We start from the raw sequence: 20,745 nt of genomic DNA on the forward strand, positions 1-20,745 counted from the left end.
AGTTTGTTAAATCAATTCAAAAATTAATATGTAATCAGCAATTCAGCATTCTCAAGCTGAATTTGCATATGATAATATATGGCATACTTTCTTGACCTTTTCTTTAATATACTCTGCCACTCTTTTGATGGTTTTGCAAACTGATATGCATGTGAAAAATAAAGTGCTAGTACTACTAGACTCTTGGCAATTTTACAAAAGGAGATTATTAATATTTTGTTTTATATTTTAACTAAATATTAAATTATTTTTTGTTTTTTATCATTTGCACAATCAACCTCTAGAAAAATTATCACTTTTTATTGATAACTGTGTATTTCAAAAAACAAAAATAGAGTATTTAAGAGATACCAAAAAAATCTCTTGTTTTTTGGTGTATCAAAATTAAGATCTAGATCAAGGATATTACGAAAACATTCATATATCATTTCGAGACAACATAACTCTCTCAATAGAGAAGAGTTGGAGTTTTTGTGTATAATCATGATTTTCTAGTGATTAAATGGTCAATCAATTAATTGGGCAATATAATGGCAACGTAATTATAAATTGCTTGAAAACAAAATTTCAAATCATATAAGTATATACTTATTATAATTAATAACATGATTAATCGATTTTTCATTAATTAAATGATAAGTTATAGCTACATTGATTATGACATCTCACAAGAAATATTATTTATCTTTTCAGTCATAATATATATATATGTTCTTCTGTCAAATTTCTAATCATTCAATGAGTTAAAATATTGGCTTTAGTCTTCCTTATTTTATTCCTTCTAATAGCTTATCATTTCAATTAGTTAACATTTTTTCATATGCAATGTATATGGGTCATTAATTTGAAGAATATAACTACTAATTTAATTTGTATTTAATATTTCAAGTTTGTGAAAAATACTGAGGTAATGGTACAGCACTGTTTGATGAGACATTTAGTGTTGGTCAAAAATTTTCAAAGGAAAACAAAATTTCTTGTTATCATCATTTTAAGAAAAAAGAAAATCGCATATGGGGTTTTAATACAGCTCTAAATATAAAATATATTTTATGTGGAAAATATTGAAAATCACGAAAATAGCTTAAGGCGTGTCTATGACACTATCTTTAAGAATAATTCATCGATTAAAATGCATCCGAGGAAAATATGTTTATTGACCAGTTTTAAGTTGAAAATATGTTATTGACCGGTTTTAAGTTGAAAAAACTGTTTGACAGCTCCAAATTTCCTTATTAGGAAAAGCTTATTAAGGCAATATAATAAATATAATCAATGTCTGATATCAAAATAATGGCAAATGAAGAAGAAGTTATTAAATATTACTACTACTTATAGGTAGAATAAAATAAATAATATGATTAATATTATTATTAGTGAGATATATTAATTATTTTACTAACATTTTAATCATCTGATTTTGATAAATTGCTAATAACAAAGTATTTTCTTGTTTTCTAATAGATGCCTCCATCGAAATTTCCTTGTTACCTTCTTTGTATGACCATTTTTTTTGAATTTTTTATTATTATTTGTTGGATTCACTTTTATTTTTTGAAAAATTGTTTTAATATATTCAAAAAGAAACATGAATGTAAAAAATAAAAATTAAAAGAAAACAAAATAACAACGTATTATTGGTTATAAATTTTCTAATTTTACATCTAAACATATCACTGACATATTAAAATTAAAATTAAGTAATAAGTGATAAAAAATAATATGAGTGTACGAAATATTGACAATTCTTTTTTTTTTCCTTTCACAAAACATAATTGATAACTTGCACTTTCTTTTCCATATTATATTGTACTTAGTTAGTTGTCAGATTAAGAAAAAAATTGATTGAAAATTATATTTAGAGTGAATTAACTTTAATAGACTATTTGCATGCCTAAATTAAAAGAGGATACTTACTAATACTAGTTTTCAAAAGGAAATGATATAATTACCACAATCTTGACTCAATAATATCTACATGATCTTTTATGGAAAAGAAATAAATATGAATATTCTATTCTAGCTATAAGAAGCACTTGACATATGACTTAATATACATATGTACTTGTGAAGATGAATTCCTTAAAAGCATTAACAGTGATTTTCATGCTTTTTTTTTCTTTTGTAACATTTTCATCGGGAGATTTGATAGAAGATGTTTGTCGAACGTCTAGTGATTTTAAAGTTTGTATCAATGCTCTTAGAGCGGATCCTAAGAGCTCTTCTGCTGATAAAAAAGGTTTAGTACGTATTCTACTTCAACAATGTTTAACAAAGGCAAAAAATATTTACAATGAAGTTGCAAATCTACTAGAGCAAGCAAAAGAACATGTTCTCATACAATGCCTTCAAATTTGTAAGGAAAATTATGATAGTGCAATAGATGTTGCTACAACAGCAATTAAAGATTTCGATGCAAATGACTTTTTTGGGGCAAAGATTACTGTTTCTGCTGTTGTAAGTTGTGCAGATACTTGTGAAGAATCATTTACTGAACCACCTATTAGGACATCCCCAACAAAATCAAAAAGTGAAGATTTGATGAATTTTGTTGGTTTAACCTTGAGTTTGGTAAAGCAATTCAGCAATTAATTTGTAAATGTATTAAAATTTATAAGATGATGTCATGACTACATAATGGTATGTTAAAGTTTATTTTATGAGTTATTTGTTGATTTAACATTGAGTTTGGTAAATCAATTCAAAAATCTGTAATTTGCATTCTCTTTAAGCAGCAAGAAAAAAAAAAGTAAAGCAAAACTAGTACTAGTCTCTTAAGCCTGTCAATTGGGCCGGCCCATCTGGTTTCAGCTCATTAAGGCCGGCCCGGTAACGGCTCATGTCCGATAAGGCACGAACCAGCAGCCGGCCCCTTATATTAGTGGGGTGGGAAAATGCATATTGAGAAGCATATTTTCATTGAAATAGTGGAAAGCTTCCTAATTTTTTCATATGGCTTCCTAATTTTTCCTTATGAAACATTGTTGATATCCAATTTTGGTCCCACAATTTAATTAATTTAAGCTTCTTGAATTTCAAACAATATGAAATTATTATATTTTAAAATCAAATATACTTTCAAAATCATTTTCAAAACAATTTTTCCATTATATATATATATATATAATTCTTTTTAAAGATTTGGAAAATCGTTTTACCAAATTTTGACTAATTTTACAAATTAGTTGATGTAATTGGTACTTTTATTTTAAAAATAACTAGTCTATAACAAAATAATTATTTTATATTGTTAAAATTAAGAAGCTTAGAAATTAATTATAAGCATAATTTATTGAGAAAACTACATAATTAGACATACTTCACAACCATATATGCTATTATTACCTATACGTTTAAAATATTATGTATATTACCATCAATTAAGAGTTTCCTATGTATCTTATACTTAGATACATGTATTTTTGCTCCCCGAAACACAAAAATAGTGGGAGAGTCAAGCGAGATAAGGGAGGGAGGCGAGCAAGATTTGTATGTATCTTAGACACATGCTAATCACACTAAATATAGACTAGATACATATATTTGTATGTCTCTGGAATGATTGATCACATGCAGTGGCGAATTTACAGCCAAAAAATAGGGCACCCGCACCGTGGTCTCTTCGTAAAATTAGATATTTTATATGTATATTTTTTAATATTTTGTATAATATTATATTTTTGCACCCGTACTACAAGAAGTCTAAATGGTTCACATGGTTACATGTTGAGCTTTTGACCTTGAGGATTAAGGATCAATTCTCACTTCAATACATTTTACTTGGGGCACCCATGTTCGAAAAATCCTATATTCGCCTCTATTCGCATGTATCTGGGATACCAAATACATGGGAGAGTGGCGAACGAGATTTGTTATGTATCCAGATACATGTGAACCCACTTGGATACAATGTATCTAGAACAAATTACATCTAAATTTGACCCCATATATCTTAAATACATGAATCTGGACGTATCAAGAGGCACCAAAATCTTGTAGAATAAGTAATATTGCAAATTAGAGTGTATCTAAGTAATTAACTCCTAAACTAATGAGATTTATATAAATTCCACTAATTTATTTTGTTCCCCAATTTCAAATTAATTAAAGTTTCAAAGAACCAGGTCCGTTGATTATTTTATTTCTAATAATAAATCCATTCAGCCCTTACTTCAAAACCCAAAATATCAGCCAAATAATTGGTTTTATTTTGGTTTTATTTTTACCTCAGTTTTCTTTTCTGCTATATTTGCTTAAAATGACGAAAGTAGCCTTACTTATTTGGTTTTCTAAGTGTTTTGGTTGTTTAAGCCCGTGACTCTATTCATTCAGAAATAATGCATAAAAATGAACACTCATTTTTTAAGTTATGTTTCTCTTGGTCATCCTAAGAGTCATTCTAACGAGCTTATTTGGTGTCTTGCAACAATAAATTACTTGAAGACGGAATTTAAAATTAGATAATCGGATAACAAGTAGGTACATAGTAGTACTATTTTTGTAATCGGATAACTAGTAGGAATACAATACAACTTAATGTTGTTCATGATAAATCTAAGTAACGTGGAATGTTTGCGGGAATCCACTCGCCACCTTTTATAAATTGTCTAACCGTAAAGTTTGATGCAATATTCGGATCTGTAGTGACGGATGCCCATGTTACACGTCCCTTTGTAACAGCACCCGGTCCTCTATTCTTGTACTCCAAATAATATGGCCGGCGGCTAACAACGGATTTATTTGTTGATTCGATCCATTCAACCCATCCTCTAGGATTTATCAATGTATCAATATAGCTTTCCATTATCACAGTCCTAGAAAATATACCCCATGGCCGACCTAAATATGTCGTGACGTTGTTCAATTTCTCCAAATCGTGGGTAGCCTTAATAGTGCAATTTTGAAGCACAATCCCACTTTCAACGTCCTCAACCTCTCTGTGTTGCGCTGTGATTGTGTTATATTGCTTCGCCATTGGAATGCGGGCTTCAATCAAGCAGTTTTGGAACACGGTTGTTGCGTCACCACATATGAAATCTATAGTGCCATAGATTTCACAGTCTCGGAAGAACTGACGTTGCATTTTCACATACAAGGTGTCTTGATACCCTTCGAATCGACATTTATAAAAGGACACCAAATCTGCGTCAACTCGTAATGCCACTGCCTGATGCTTTATGGGTCCTGCATTATTCCTAAAAGTTAAGTCTTGGGCTGTGAAACCATTGCCAGCGACCCCTGCAAATTAAATAAGAAGAAACAATTATAATTCATTAAAATTAATAAAATTCATGTATATATAGAGAGAGGGACTTACCAACGGTTGCGGTATCATAGGTTTTGTTGCCGTCGACAAAACTTCTATTACCCGTTATAATCGTAGTATCCATCCCTTCTCCAATCAGGAATATATTAGTCTTCTTTTTATCAACTCTAATATATTCCTCATACGTGCCTTTCTTAATTTGTATGAAGAATGGCTTGACACTGTGATCAGGGGCCGCCATTATTGCTCCAGCAATTGTGTTAAAATTCCCGGTCCCATCTTTAGATACAACCACATTATAAGGTGTTTCCGTTATCAATTGGCTTTGAACACATACAACTATAGTTGTAGCGACAAACAACGTCATTATATTTCCTGCATTAAAAAATTTTAAAAATCTGATGAGCTTATGGACAAGAATTACTATAATCTAGATATATGAAAGATGGATACCGTAAAAACTATCTGTGATGGCCATTGCAAAGATGATGATTAGAAAAGAAGTGAAATTCTTTGAGTCACTGAAGGTGACGAGCAGACGGCAATTCTTCTTGGTAGTGGAAGAGTTCTACTCTTTCTTAATATTGTAGTATTGTCAAAGCTTAACAAAATCCCCCTCCTTTATATTGTAATAAAGGCATACTTTTTCTTGCATGTTTTTATTGTAAAATGTCATTTTTAAAGGCTCTCTTTTTTGACAACTAAATGTCATCTTCGTTGAATTGAATTTTTCTACCATTTGTACAATTACTTACCTAGGTAATATGTAATTGTAGTAACATTTTAATTCTTAGTTTAGTTATGATATTGCTTTCTTCTTATTATCTTTTCTTATTCGGAGGGAATCAACTTGTGACTTTTATGACATTTTAATTTTGTGAAGATACAATTTTGTACTTTCTTCATTTCTTTTAAAATGATATTTTAACTTCTGTAATATTCTCCAAAACAAATGGCTTTTTAAGATATCAAGAAGATATTATTTTTTGTTTTTTTTTCGAAGTTATTTTTCACCTAAAATGCACAAGAAATTCTGAAAGAACTAGATGGAGTAGGGAAAATGGGAAGGAATTACATGTTATAAATGACAACATGAAAGCGTAAATTAAAGCATTAGTCTCTCCTTTTGTTTTTGCCTTCGATGTATCCTCTTGTAATCGTTTCGTATTTAAATTTTCATATTTTGAATTTCTTAATAATTTTTTTTGTCTCCGTCAGTGACGAGAACTGCTCGATGCGCCAAAAAGTCATATTAACCTTTAGGTAGTTGATCGCGGATAAAAAAATCTAAGAATTTTTTTAGTACAATTTCGTAATCTTTCTCTTTTCTCAGCCGAGTTGCTTAGATGTTAAGCACCGTACGATCTTAAAGTTGTCGGTTCGAGTCATCAAAGAAGAAAAAAGATAGTAATGTGTTAATACTTATGTCCATTATACTTGTAGTAACGTGACTTTCATTTCATCCTATATTATAATTGAACTCGCTACTTTTTTAACCCCTTATGTCAATACGATTTGTTAATTTACTCCATAACGTTTAATCTTTTTTTATAGTATCACTCTTTATATTAATAGTAAAAAACACTCTTTACTTGCACGCTAATTTCAAATTTTACACCCATTCGAGAATTGAGTTGTTGGATAATGCAAAATATAGATTAGTTGAAGAGAAATATCCAAGCAAAATACAAGTTGGAGTGAGTCACTATACATTACCTTATCCAAAAAATAGTGTTTTAGCTAAAGAATAAGAATACATATATATTAGTAAATGTCTATCATGAACACTTCAATTTATTTTACCTATATATAGGTGAATTATTATCATCATACTTTAAAAAGGGTATGTTATATTATTGATAGTCACAATCATGTGACACAACTTTGATACAAAAGTTGGTGAAAAAATTCATGATTTCCAAGTGAAAATGACAAACGAAATATATATAGATAAGTTTTTTACTAAAAAATAATATTTAGACACGGTTAAGATCTGAGTGAACGGTAATTTGATGACGTTCAAGACATGAATAATCATTATTCATTTGGAAAAAAAACTCTTATAAGTAGTGCTTTCGTTAAAAGATAAGTGTATAATTTAAATTTAAACAGACATATAGATATACTACATTGATTTTGCGTAAAACTTAAATTTAAGGTAATAATATATGCTTTACATTTATCTACAATTCTATGTATAAAACATTGGTGCTATAGTTATTTCACAATTCTATTACTAGTTCATTCCTACGAAGCTTGTTTCCCATTTATCAACGTTTTCTCTTATCTATCTAATAATAATAGGTAAACTTATAATAGTATGTGGATAACATTTTACTATATTATATAGTTTCAACTTTTAATTTTTAACTTTTATAGTCACATTTCATAGGGAAATTCTAATTAATTAGTATAACGTTGCTAAGGATTTGAAAGCTCAAATTGAACTTTGGTCATTGATAGCAACCAAGATTTAATTAATTTGTTACTTGTTGCTTTCAATTACCTCAATTGACCCTATTGCTAGTGAAGTGTCTAAATAACACTCAATCCCAAGTACTAAATAAAACACTAATAATATTGATATATATAAAATTACCTAATATGCATTTGTTTCTAGCCAAGAAGAAACTATAATTGGTCACATGAAAGTAAAATGTCAAAATTGGCTAAAGAAAACTATTGGTCACATGAAAATTATAATACCAAAATTGCGGGGGAAAAAAGAAGATAAAATAGTATCTTTTCTTTTGTACTACTAGGCTTAAATATTTTTTTAGGTATCATTTGAGCAATTTTGATCATTTAAAGAGTTGATTCGGATAATATGAAGGTAAGAAGACTGTTTCTAATAGACCTTTGACTCAAGTTGAGAATAACAAAATCATTTTTAAAAATGAAAAAAAAAATGAAGTCGAAGGCCATATAGAATAAAATGGTGAAAATTGTAGTAACAATAATCAATAATATGATAATCAAAGTAAATTAGACAACAACAATAATAAAATCGAAGATAACAGGAAAATAATAGTAAATGTATATCCTCCATATCATGTCATCACCCCCACCTCCCATCCTCCTTTTAATTGTCTTTTTTCTAGCTTAGCTACTAATAGTACTACTAATTTAGCATGGCAAGGACCACCACCAACACCACCAGCTGCATCAACTCCGTCATACAAATATAGAGGTTGTGTTTAAATAGTTTCTTTAATCCTAGTAAAATACAAGTCATAGAATTATCTAAAGTGTTATTTACTAAAACAATATAAAATGTGAGATATGGGTGATCGTCCTTAATTGTCGAAACAGTATCATTGAGATGATGATCTTTAGGTGTACTATTCATAGTATACTAAATCACAATTTTATTTCTTAATTTCTGACATTGTACATAATATTCTTGAGAATATATTTAGTGTGACTTGTATAGTGATTTAATTATAGTTATTCCAACTTTAAATAGATCAATGATCACATAATTATGACATTATACATCATCAATCGAAAGATGATTTTTTAGTAGTAGTGACTTTTGTGTTACTAGGGTGAAAGTTTTCAATTTTTCCGTTAGAAAACTTAATTATGTTACTTTAGTGAAAAAACATCATAGATTGTACTAGTTGAAATAATTTGATCTATGATCGTGTTGAAATTTAAGACAAAATATATCTAATTAATAATATTGGAAATTAATTAAAAAAGAATGTCATTTTTACTTCTCCTTGAAAGCCAAATGTCATTTTCATTTTCTTGGTTTTTGTAGCATTTGGGCCATTACTTAGAAAGCTCGTGAATTTTATGAATTTACACATTAGATTTATATCAAGTCTCGAATCACTTAAAAATAAATTTTGAGAGAGTTTGAAAATCATATAAAATCTCGCTATCCTAGCTTTAAACTCAACACCGAAGGAGTTGAATGAAATGAGCTAAAGAAATTGAATGAAGTAGCTTTCAAAAACACATAGTAGTTTCACTCGAATTTAGATACATAGAGAAGAAGTTGAAAGCAATAAAAATAGTCATTTCTTTACGAGTTATTTGTCTTTTTATTTCTTTTGCCTCCATATTCATCATTCATGTTGATTATAGTATTTTTATTTTCTGCTTATTATTATTTTACATGTGATACTATTGTTCGAGTCCATTGGGTTGAAGCCCAACATATGTCTTTTCTTCTGTAAAGCCACTGTCAAGTTCATGAAAAGGAAGTTAATATTTAGTCAAAGGGGTCATAATAAAGCAGCAACTTAAGCAAATGATTGAATTATGAGTTAAAATAAGCTAAAAAGTCATAAATTAGAATTTGTAACTTATGATTCATTTATAAGTCAAAACTGAAAAAGTTAGTCCAAACAGATTCTCAGCCTGTAAATAATTGAATATGAACTGAAGTTCAATTGTCTTATTTAACTGTTTGTGTACATGTTTTCTTATTATTATTGTGGTCATTAACAATTATGTCAATTAACTTAGATGAATTCTTCGGAGATTTTGAATAATTTTCTTTAATATTGTGTTGTCCATCGGCTCACCCTTGTTGGTATATTAAGAAGTCGGCCTCAAATTGAAAAAAATAGATCTAAATTTGCGGAAAAGATTTCAGTGTTCAAAATAAGTGTTAATCAACTTAAGAAAATCATATTAATATGTGGTACATACTTTTATTGAAGGTTATGTAACCCTATTAGAATAAAGATTTTTCACTGCGAATTAATGGGATATTTGTGCTATAGAACATTTTTTTTGAATTTGTTTTTCACCAAACAGTTCACTGGGAAAATGCATATTGGAAAGTAGATATAGTGGAAATTAAAGTTTTCTAATTTTTCCGTATGAAACATTATTGAACACCCAATTTTGACTCCACGGTTTAGTTAATTTTAAGCCTTTTCAATTTGCAACAATTTAAAATAATTATATTTGAATTAAACATCGATCTTTTCTTAAAAATCAACTAATTTTACAAATTGGTTGACGTAATTGGTACTTTTATTTAAAAGTAGCTAGTCCATAACAAAGTAATTATTTCATATTGTTAAAATTAAGAAGCTTAGAAATTAAGTATAAGCATTATTTATTGGGAAAATTATATAATTGTACTTCACTACCATTTATACTAGTATTATCTATATTTTCAAAAATATTATGTATCTTAGCACTAATTAAGAGTTTCCTACATTATCTTGTTCAGGTACACAAAAATAGGCGGAGAGGCGAGCGAGATTCGTATGTATCACAGATACATGTGAATCACACTAGATACATGTATTTGTATGTATCTAGAGTGATTCGCATGTATCTGAAATCCCAGATACATGGGAGAGTGGCGAGTAAGATGGGAGAGAGGCAAGGCAGGCGAGCGAGATTTGCTATGTATCCCGGATACACGCGAATCCACATGGATACAATGTATCTAGACAAATTACATCTAAATTTGACCATATGTATTTGAAATACATGTATTTGGACGTATCTGGAGGCATAAAAATTTGATAAGATACATAATATTGCAAATTAGAGTGTATAATTAGTTTCTAAGCTAATAAAATTTACATAAGTTTCATTAATTTATTTTGTTCCCCAATTTCAAATTAATTAAAGTTTCAAAGAACCGGGTCCCTTGAATTCTTTTCTTTATAATAATCCATTCAACCCTTACTTTAAAACCCAAACCAAATAACGTGCCCAATTCTACGCCCCATACCCGCGAAACTCTTCTTTAACCATTCCTTGTAATCTTAGGACAATCCGGACGAAATCTATTTGGCACCGGCTCACCCAATACCCTTCGAGTTTTCCATAATTGAATCATCTTTTTAGTAAAAGCGACTTCGCCATTTTCATAATCCGTCACAAATCTTGTCATGTCTTCGATTTGAGGAAGCTCTTGTTTCCCTCCTAGTTGTCTAAGTACTCAAGAAGAAGCATATGGTCGAGTTCCTCTCAACCTAACAAATATCAAGTAGGGAGGCTTTCCACTTCGGATCACCATTTTTTTTGTTACTACCAAGCATGGGATCGACCACTGCACATTTTCCTCTCTCAAACCCTGAAGTCTCGGGCACCAAAATTCTTGACCTCGAGTCCTGTTGAAATGATTACGTTGCACCCACCAATCGTGACTTTCGAGTCTGTTTGGTCTTTCTAAGGGATCTGGTTCTGTCGGATTATGAGCTTTGATCAAGTGTCTCATCATCCACCATTGAAGTATTAAGTTGCATCCTTGAAAGAAACGTGTGCCATATTTGCATCTATCCAATGCCCTGTAAATGTCAGCAAGGATCATGGGAGCCAAATTGTAGTACTTTCTTGCAGATCCGTAGCCTATTCCATTAAAAATAGCGTGAGTGACTATTACTACACTTGGATGGATGGTGTAGTTTGGTCCTTGGGGAAACACCATTGTCCCAAGTAGGCATATCGCAAAAGCGAGGGGGCGTATTTCTTTCCATTTTTCTTTCGAGAGAAACTCTTCTTTGAACTTCTCGTAAGCTCTTGTGCGTCCGAATCGATAATACAACTTTTGAAGTGGAATATTTGACCCGGAAAGCCTGTCCATCCACTCAGCTTTGACAAGTGCAAGTTTTTCTTTAATTTCACCAAAACCCCATATCTTTGGAAAGAGAAGATCAGTATCGGATTGGTGTTTCCTCTTGTTGCACATGCCGACACTCTCATAACTTGCAAGAACTTCAGCAATAGTCGGAGTCAACTCTACTTTCCCAAATCGAAATACCATGTTGTCGTTGACCCAAAACTTCACCATTATTCCAATCCAGTTGGAATAAGCCACCATTTCTACCAATGATAGGAGATGGACTATGTGTCTTTGAACTTTCTTCTTGTCTTCAGCGTTCATGAACTTCCACCAAACTTGGAGATAAGGATGGGGTATTGTCACCATCCGGGTCCTCAACGGCTCACATGTCGGATTCATCCTACAAGAAAAACAAACAAAGGTAAGTTAACCCCCACCCCCATAGATAATTGATTTGTTTAAATCGACATATACATCATTCAATTAAACACATAAGCATGATTGTCTTTTTATTGGCAAATGGACCAAATAGACACAAGATGAGCTTCTAATGGTCCCAACACACCTTGGGTGTTAGGTCAACCTAGTTCAAAATGCACTAAAAATTTTGATTTGATTTTGCTCTACGCTAGTTGACTAAGAGTGGCTTTTGAAAGACCGGGAACCCAAGTGGACAACTTAGGCTGGAATTCACGACAACCATTGGACGCATGACGTACCAATAAATCGCTGATCCTTCCGGAAAAGGGTTGAGTATAAAAAGTCCGGATGCGATTATGCAGAAACCGTCATTAATATACTATACACACAATAAGAAATGCCATGAATACAATGACAGTTATATCAATTTAAACATGTTTAACGCAAATAAACAATTCAGCAATTAATAACAATCAGTCAAATAAGTGAAATCTTATGGTTAGAACTTAATTAACTCCCCAACAGAGTCGCAATTTTTGTTTTACTTGAAAGACATAGATAAAAGAAAAATGACTAGTTTTCAAAAAATTGATTAAACCTATGATTTAAGAGAAATCGAATTTCCAAAGAACAAAGTCCCCACTTAATTTTTTAGTAAAAAATCAAGAAAAAACTAAGGTTTTCAAAAGACTTAAACAGATAAAATCAATTGAAAAAGGGTTCAAGTTCAATGTACATTCCGAGAAGGTGTTAGGCCCTCAGAATTCCCGCTAACTTGCGGTTGACCGGCGATTTGACTAAAATGACTTTGACTAATTTTGAGAAAATAATAACTAATTAAAAAGCAATTCACTTTTTATTTCTAAACTATATTTATTATTATTATTATTATTATTATTATTATTATTATTATATAATTATCTTAAGGGAAATAGGACTAAGGAGGATTTTTGGACATAAATTAAGTGTTGACAAGACTAATATTAAAATAAGGACTAAGTAATAAAATATATATACCTTAATTTGAAAAATAAAATAAAATGACCATTCTTGGGAATTTAATTAAATTAAGGAAAAACTACAGAATATGGCAAACATCAATATACATTTAAAATAAATAGCTATAGTTTATTTTTATTATGTTATATGGATATAACTATACAATAAATAGCAAAGTTAATTATATACCAATAATCAGTTTTTCTTATATATATATTTAATATAAATAAATATTAAATAGGAAAGTTATTATTACACTTATAATTAACTATGTCCTCATCAATACTTTCTCTTTCATCAATATCCCTATATCAAAGATTTTTTGTATTTCCCCCAAATTTCTTCCAATTCAAGATCATTTTGTATGATTCTAGGAGCGATTTTTGTGATTTGAATTCATTAGGTATTTTCTAATTGATTTTTTTCCTCCTTTTTATGAAAATTTTATTTGTATACATCTATTTTCATCTATTTTTATAGGGTTTTGATTGAAGAATTTGCTTTTCATAAATTATATTGCTTTTATACTTTTCTTTCCATGGTGAAATTGCATATCTCCTTGCGATGAGTGTCACCTCTACTGCTGGAGCCATTATGTTACCATTGTTAGCAGAGAGTGTAGAGAGGGAATTTTGTTGTTTGTCAAATTTGTATATAGTATAATACTTATATACATAGACAATTGTATTGTAATATTAACACAAGTTGAAATAGTGATTTGTGAATACAAGTATATTTGGATACATAAGTAATATATCCAATTTGAAAGGTTGATTAGGCAATACAAGTATAGTTGGATACATTAATACTATATTTTTATAAATAGTATTATAGGAAAAACTTGATAAAAAAGAGATTGACATTTTGTTGGCTTTTTCAATTTTTTATACAACCGAACACTTACACTTTGATACCTACACATTCTATTGTTTTTCCATTTTTCTTATTTAACAACAGTGTATTCATATGTATACTGTATTGGTGTATTCATTTTTTATTTAACAATAGTGTATTCATGCATTTTCCAAATTGTTGTGTTCATATGCTAAAATTGTACTACGTTACCTTGTTTGATGTATTAATACATTAAGTTTTTATAAATACTTGTATACTTGATATATTAATACTTTAAGTTTTATAAATAGAAACACCAATTTGAATTCAAAGTATTCATATGCTAATTGTACAAGTAATATATTTTTCTTATTTAGTTATTGTAATTACAACTGTATTAGTGTATAAATAGAAAAATAAAAAACATATACAAAAATATAGCGAGAAAAAGACATGAATATTCTTTTATATTCAAAATTTTATGAATACCTTTATAATTAGTATTTTGTGAATATATTGTATTTATGAAAATACAACTTACTATTGTATTATGTGAATGAATCGGGATATGCATTCAATATGTAAATATTAGTTGGTAATTTAATAATGGAAGTTTGAGTGATTTAGGGACATAATAAAAGGTTGGCAGTTATGGTAACATACCTACCTTATTTAGTACATTGTAAGATTATTGTATAAATAATTAAAAAAATAAAAAAATACAAACATGCAGCTAGAAGTTGACATAAAAGTGTAGTCATTTTTAGTAAATAACATATTTATAGCTATTGAACTTCAATAACCCTATAACTATAGTCATTTTTGTAAGTTGCTCTTAAATTAAACCATAAGATAATCAAAGTTAGTCAAACAATACAATATAAACAATAATAGAGGGAAAAGAAATATTTCGACTTGGACTATGGCCCAAATCCAATTAAATTGGCCTTTTGGGCCATTTGCTCTCCTTCAATTTTCTGATCTTATCTCATTGGGCTTTGGCCCACTTTTGAACCACCTGACTTGCTAAAAATCATTAAAGGCTTTGGGCCTATTTGCTTTCATTCCAGCCTTGTATTTCAACTTTTCGAACCTGTATTTCAATCCTCTGTTGGCTGACTCAAACGATAAAATAGAGCCTTTATGGCTCGACTCGAAAATGTAAGGAACAGAAGTCTGTTTGGACTCGAAAAGGTTCATACAACACACGAAAGAAGGCAAAATGTTAGTATTCGAAGTAAGGAAGCAATTAAGACATGATTTCAATTTATGAGGAGGTAAGCTAGGCAATTCAAGGCAACAAAAAGCCATTACCAGTGACTAAATGAAATTCAGGGAAAAGCACAGGTTAAGAAAAGATGAAAACACATACTTAACAGTAAGAAAGCCTTATTCTATTAAAGTCAGTTGACAAAGTAGCCATACTACCAATTAGAAAGACACCTTGTATATGCTCATTTTAAGAGGAAAGCTACATTAAAATCAATAAACAACAAACTGGATGGTAAATTGGAAGCCATGCTCTATAATCAACAAATAATACACATTATGCTATGATTAAAATGACTCTACTAAATGGAACCTAATAATGTTATTTTATCATGCTAATTGACAGAATGCTACATATAAAGGAAAGCAGGCAAAATTATTATTATTATTTTTTTTTTTTTTTTTTTGAAGAAACCCATTATTATATTCAAACAAACTAAACAAGGCAAACTCCTTTAACCCCACTAAACATGCCTATGAGCACAAATAAATAAAAATGGACACAAAAATCTCAGAGACTGACTTTGTTGAGTAGTAAAACCAAATAAATGAGTAAGCCAAACGACAAAAAAAAAGTTTTGTTCAAAGCAAAACTTTCAGATTATAACAAAAAGTTTCAGATTATAACAAAGGGAAGCATGACTTTCGGAAAGATAAAAGATGAGCTTAGCTATATGGACGCATTACAATAGTAATGATATATGAACATGGTATCACGAGTTATATCAAACCAATCATGGACAACAATCAAACCATATGAAACCAAATATAAGTCATCAAAATGGCAACTGCGTTCATATTGTATTAACTCAAAGTGAAAACAAACAGTGAGGAAAACAAGTGACACAACTCATGTTATCCAGATCCTAATCAAAATGCTAAACATTAAGAGTAAAACCAATCAAATTACTATACAAATAAAAGAATGGATCAACGAATCAACCAATACCATAGCATGTTAAGCAAAGACTTTACTAACAATGGACCCCATTCGATGTCATGATCGGAAGGAAAGCAAAATGACAGAAAATTATAGTAACCCAAAGAGCAGAATGCACTTAAAACAGAACTTACAAGCAACATTAAGTATTTAACACACAAGAATCTCATCTCGAAGATGGAAAAGAGACACACATTATAAAGGAGAAAGCATTTCACCTTTTCGAGGGCAGCGAGCTGAGACAACACGAGCAGAGGAGCAGCGAGTTCTACCAATAACGGAACTACGACAAACTCCTACGAACAATGAACCAGCTAGAAACTCCTTCGTGCCTATTTGCTATACTCGAAATAAACTATGGTATAAACTATATTTCTGTTCCTTTCTCTATATATTTTTTTTACTATTTTTCCCAACCTTTTTTCTACCCCTTTTTCCAATCTTTTCTCTGTTTTCCCTTTTTCCTCTTCCTCTGCCAGCCAAAGAAAACCCACACCAATAAAGAATAAAGAGGATCTTTAAATAGAGGAGATTTTTGAGTTGATAGGGGGAAAAATGGGAGGGAATTGGATCTATTCCCAAATTCAAAACTCCCAATCTTTTCACCAATTTGGGACGACACTCTTTTTCTGAGGATTCTGACCCATTTCGGAAGAGGAAGGGGAAGAAAACGCATGCCTGCCGCTCTGTTGTTGCGATGTTGACGTGCTGAGATTGTCGTTGAAAGCTGGAGTTAACACTGTGAATTATTGGACTCGGGTCGCGATTTGGATCGCGTTGCTGACTTGGAGTTCTGGGCCTCAATTTGCTGGAGTTATTCATGTTTTCTTGCTGGATTCAGTTGCAATTTGGACTGGTTCTTCTCGCTGGGCTGCTGCTCGTATGCGTCTAGGTTTGTTGAACGTTGCTGGAGAAGAAGGATAGTGTAGGGGTAGGTTTTGGTATTGTGTTGCTCTTATTTATTGTATGTGTTGGACTGGGTTATTTTGTGGGTTGTTGATATAAGTTGTAGGAATTTAAGAGTGGGTTTGGGTTAGGAATTGAGTTGTTGAATTGGGTCTTGAAAATAAAGCAAAGAATATGGTCAATTCGAATTAAGAAAATAGTCACATGGTGCAATTAGATGAAGTCGGCCTAAAATTAAAATAAGATGAATTATATTAATTAATTAACGAGCTTCTTAATTAAACTAATTAATTCACAAATATAAAATATAACTTAACTAAGCTAATTAATAAACTATTTGAACAAAAACAAAATCTTTTTTGCAATGATTTTCGAATATTTATAAAATGTACTAATTATATATAAAACTATGTAAGAAAACATATTTATTATTTAGAAATTATAAAAGCGACTAAATTTACTTGAAAAATATTTTGAATGCAATAAACTAATTATTTCAATTTGTTTGAAATTTAAGAAGTTCGATGATTAATCTATATTGTGGAGGTCCAAAATTTGCTGTCAACACCAGTCATAACAGAACCCAACAAAGGACGGAAGAAAGCATCATTACCTCTAGTCCCACCCACCTTGGGTGCAGTGCTAGCAACATAAGGATTAGTAGGAGCTTGAGTTGCTTGAGCAGAATGAAGTACTCCAGGACCAACCAATCTCTTTAAGAACGACATGATATGTTGAGCTAACACTAGATCCAAAAGAGAAACACATGTAGTCTCAGCCTGCATCTCTCCCTCTTGTCTGAAATACTAAACATCAACATCAACATTCTCCTCTATCTCTTCATAATGCCCAGGAGGGTTCTCAATCATAAGAGCATTCTCAACATGAGCTCTATTTCCAGCAGGTTCTACTCTTTCACGACCTCTACCCCTAGCTTTTTCTCTACCCCTGCCTCGACCACGACCTCTCGCTGCAGATTCCTCAATCGGAGCATTGACGGGAGCTACGGGTCTAACGCCGTTGAATCTAGTATTAACCATCTGCGAACAGAAAAGTGAATGAGGTTAGATAACAATTTGAATTGTCAGATACCAATTGGAATCAAATCATAGCACGAAAGGAGACAAGAGAAAAATAGAGATTTCCTAAAGTCCTATAGCCTCTCAAAGAAAAGTAAAGGTGTCCCTATACCATTCCGCGAGACTCTATTAGACTCATTTTGGTACATCAAGATCAACGAACATAGGCTCTGATATCAATTTTGTCACAAACCAGACCGTCGTGATTGACATCCACACTAACACTCCGGTGGGAGAACAACTACTACGACCCAAATCAAGCAAATAATCTAAAAACTAAGGCATTTAAGTCAACACTAAGGAAATAAAAATAGAGTTCCCATAAACTCTAACAAAAGTTTGACAATAATAACTATCAATGCGGAAGAATAACCTAGAACCTAAAAGTCAATGTACCAAAACATTCTAACAATGAACCAAGTCTAAACAATAAGAGATACACCCCCAACTAATGAACTAATCAACTAGCTAAAAAAAAAGTCTAAGTCCGAAAATGGTGGACATAGACGAAAGAGAAGCTCACGGTAGCCCGGAAGAATTGGCTCACCCTTGATTTCAAAGCGACAATCACTAATCTACTAAGCGAGATCTGCCAATAGCCGCTTGAAGATGCTCTGTACTCAATAAAAATAAGAGCAAGTGCAGAATTAGTGCACAACCACAGTGTACTGGTAAGATCACGCGGCTATCCCACTGGTGCAACATAAACAAGTTAAATAACATTATAAGCACATGCATATATATCAACATTTACGAACAACTTCACATTTATGTCAAATCATTGGTCATCTCATGGAACCCAAACCCAAATAGTTAGCATGTCAGAACGTGGCAACCGATCCCATATTTATGCCGGAACGTGGCAACTAATCTAAATTTTAAGTCGAAACGTGGCAACCAATCTAAGTTAGTTATGCCGGAACGTGACAATCGATCTCATTCACACACCACAATTTTTTCTCAGCCGAGTTGCTTAGATGTTAAGCACCGTACGATCTTAAAGTTGTCAGTTCGAGTCATCAAAGAAGAAAAAAGATAGTAATGTGTTAATACTTATGTCCATTATACATGTAGTAACGTGACTTTCATTTCATCCTATATTATACTTGAACTCGTTACTTTTTTAACCCCTCATGTCAATACGATTTGTTAATTTACTCCATAACGTTTCATCTTTTTTTATAGTATCACTCTTTATATTAATAGTAGAAAAAACACTCTTTACTTGCACGCTAATTTCAAATTTTACACCTATTCGAGAATTGAGTTGTTGGATAATGCAAAATATAGATTAGTTGAAGAGAAATATCCAAGCAAAATACAAGTTGGAGTGAGTCACTATACGTTACCTTATCCAAAAAATAGTGTTTTGGCTAAAGAATAAGAATACATATATATTAGTAAATGTCTATCATGAACACTTCAATTTATTTTACCTATATATAGTGAATTATTATCATCATACTTTAAAAAGGGTATGTTATATTGTTGATAGTCACAATCATGTGACACAACTTTGATACAAAAGTTGGTGAAAAAATTCATGATTTTCAAGTGAAAATGACAAACGAAATATATATAGATAAGTTTTTTACTAAAAAATAATATTTAGACACGGTTAAGATCTAACTGAACAGTTATTTGATGACGTTCAATACATGAATAATCATTATTCATTTGGGAAAAAAAACTCTTATAAGTAGTGCTTTCGTTAAAAGATAAGTGTATAATTTAAATTTAAACAGACATATAGATATACTACATTGATTTTGCGTAAAATTTAAATTTAAGGTAATAATATATACTTTACATTTATCTACAATTCTATGTATAAAACATTGGTACTATAGTTATTGCACAATTCTATTACTAGTTCATTCCTACGAAGCTTGTTTCCCATTTATCAATGTTTTCTCTTATCTATCTAATAATAATAGGTAAACTTATAATAGTAAGTGGATAACATTTTACTAAATTATATAGTTTCAACTTTTAATTTTTACCTTTTATAGTCACATTTCATAGTGTCACACCCCAAATCCGGATGTGATGGCACGTGTCCATTTCCCACCGGACAGGTCAGCCTAACACAACCACAACTATAGAGAAGTAGAAATACGAGAATAAAAGATAATAAATAAGCGGAAGACTTTAATTGAGACTCAACACTACCCATAATTTGGTTGTCACATGTACAAACCTCTAAATACAGAATTCGAATAAAAATATACAAGTCTCAGAGTATAGTTCTCGAATAGAACAAAACTGAAAGTAAAGATAACTCAAGGGCACGTCTGGAATGAACCGCTACCTCTCGAGTATGTCCCGAAGCTCAATCTGCTAAAGAAAATACTAAGCCGAATCTGAGAGAGCTGTCAACCTACACAATTGTGTAGAAGCAAGGGTGAGTACCGAAAACCACAGGTACTCGCAAGTAACTCTAAACTAAGCAAAACTAGCAGCTACAAACAACTCCTTTCAATCCCAA

At 31.0% G+C, this 20,745-nt stretch overlaps 2 protein-coding genes across 2 annotated transcripts; one reads left to right on the forward strand and one right to left on the reverse strand.

Annotated features, from left to right (window-relative positions):
• The first annotated feature begins 2,073 nt into the window (after positions 1 to 2,073).
• LOC125852163 (cell wall / vacuolar inhibitor of fructosidase 2-like) lies at positions 2,074 to 2,592 on the forward strand. Its single transcript, XM_049531890.1, has one exon. The coding sequence runs from the start codon at positions 2,074 to 2,076 to the stop codon at positions 2,590 to 2,592; it is 519 nt and encodes a 172-aa protein (XP_049387847.1).
• A 1,951-nt stretch (positions 2,593 to 4,543) lies between these two features.
• On the reverse strand, positions 4,544 to 5,744 carry LOC125852167 (pectinesterase-like). Its single transcript, XM_049531894.1, has 3 exons — positions 5,720 to 5,744; positions 5,318 to 5,641; positions 4,544 to 5,238 (listed from the first exon to the last, which is right to left on the reverse strand). Exons 1-3 carry the CDS (start codon positions 5,742 to 5,744, stop codon positions 4,544 to 4,546), a joined length of 1,044 nt encoding a protein of 347 aa, XP_049387851.1.
• Positions 5,745 to 20,745: the final 15,001 nt, after the last annotated feature.

Source organism: Solanum stenotomum, unplaced genomic scaffold (assembly GCF_019186545.1).
Source record: "Solanum stenotomum isolate F172 unplaced genomic scaffold, ASM1918654v1 scaffold32768, whole genome shotgun sequence".
Classification (NCBI taxonomy): domain Eukaryota; kingdom Viridiplantae; phylum Streptophyta; class Magnoliopsida; order Solanales; family Solanaceae; genus Solanum; species Solanum stenotomum.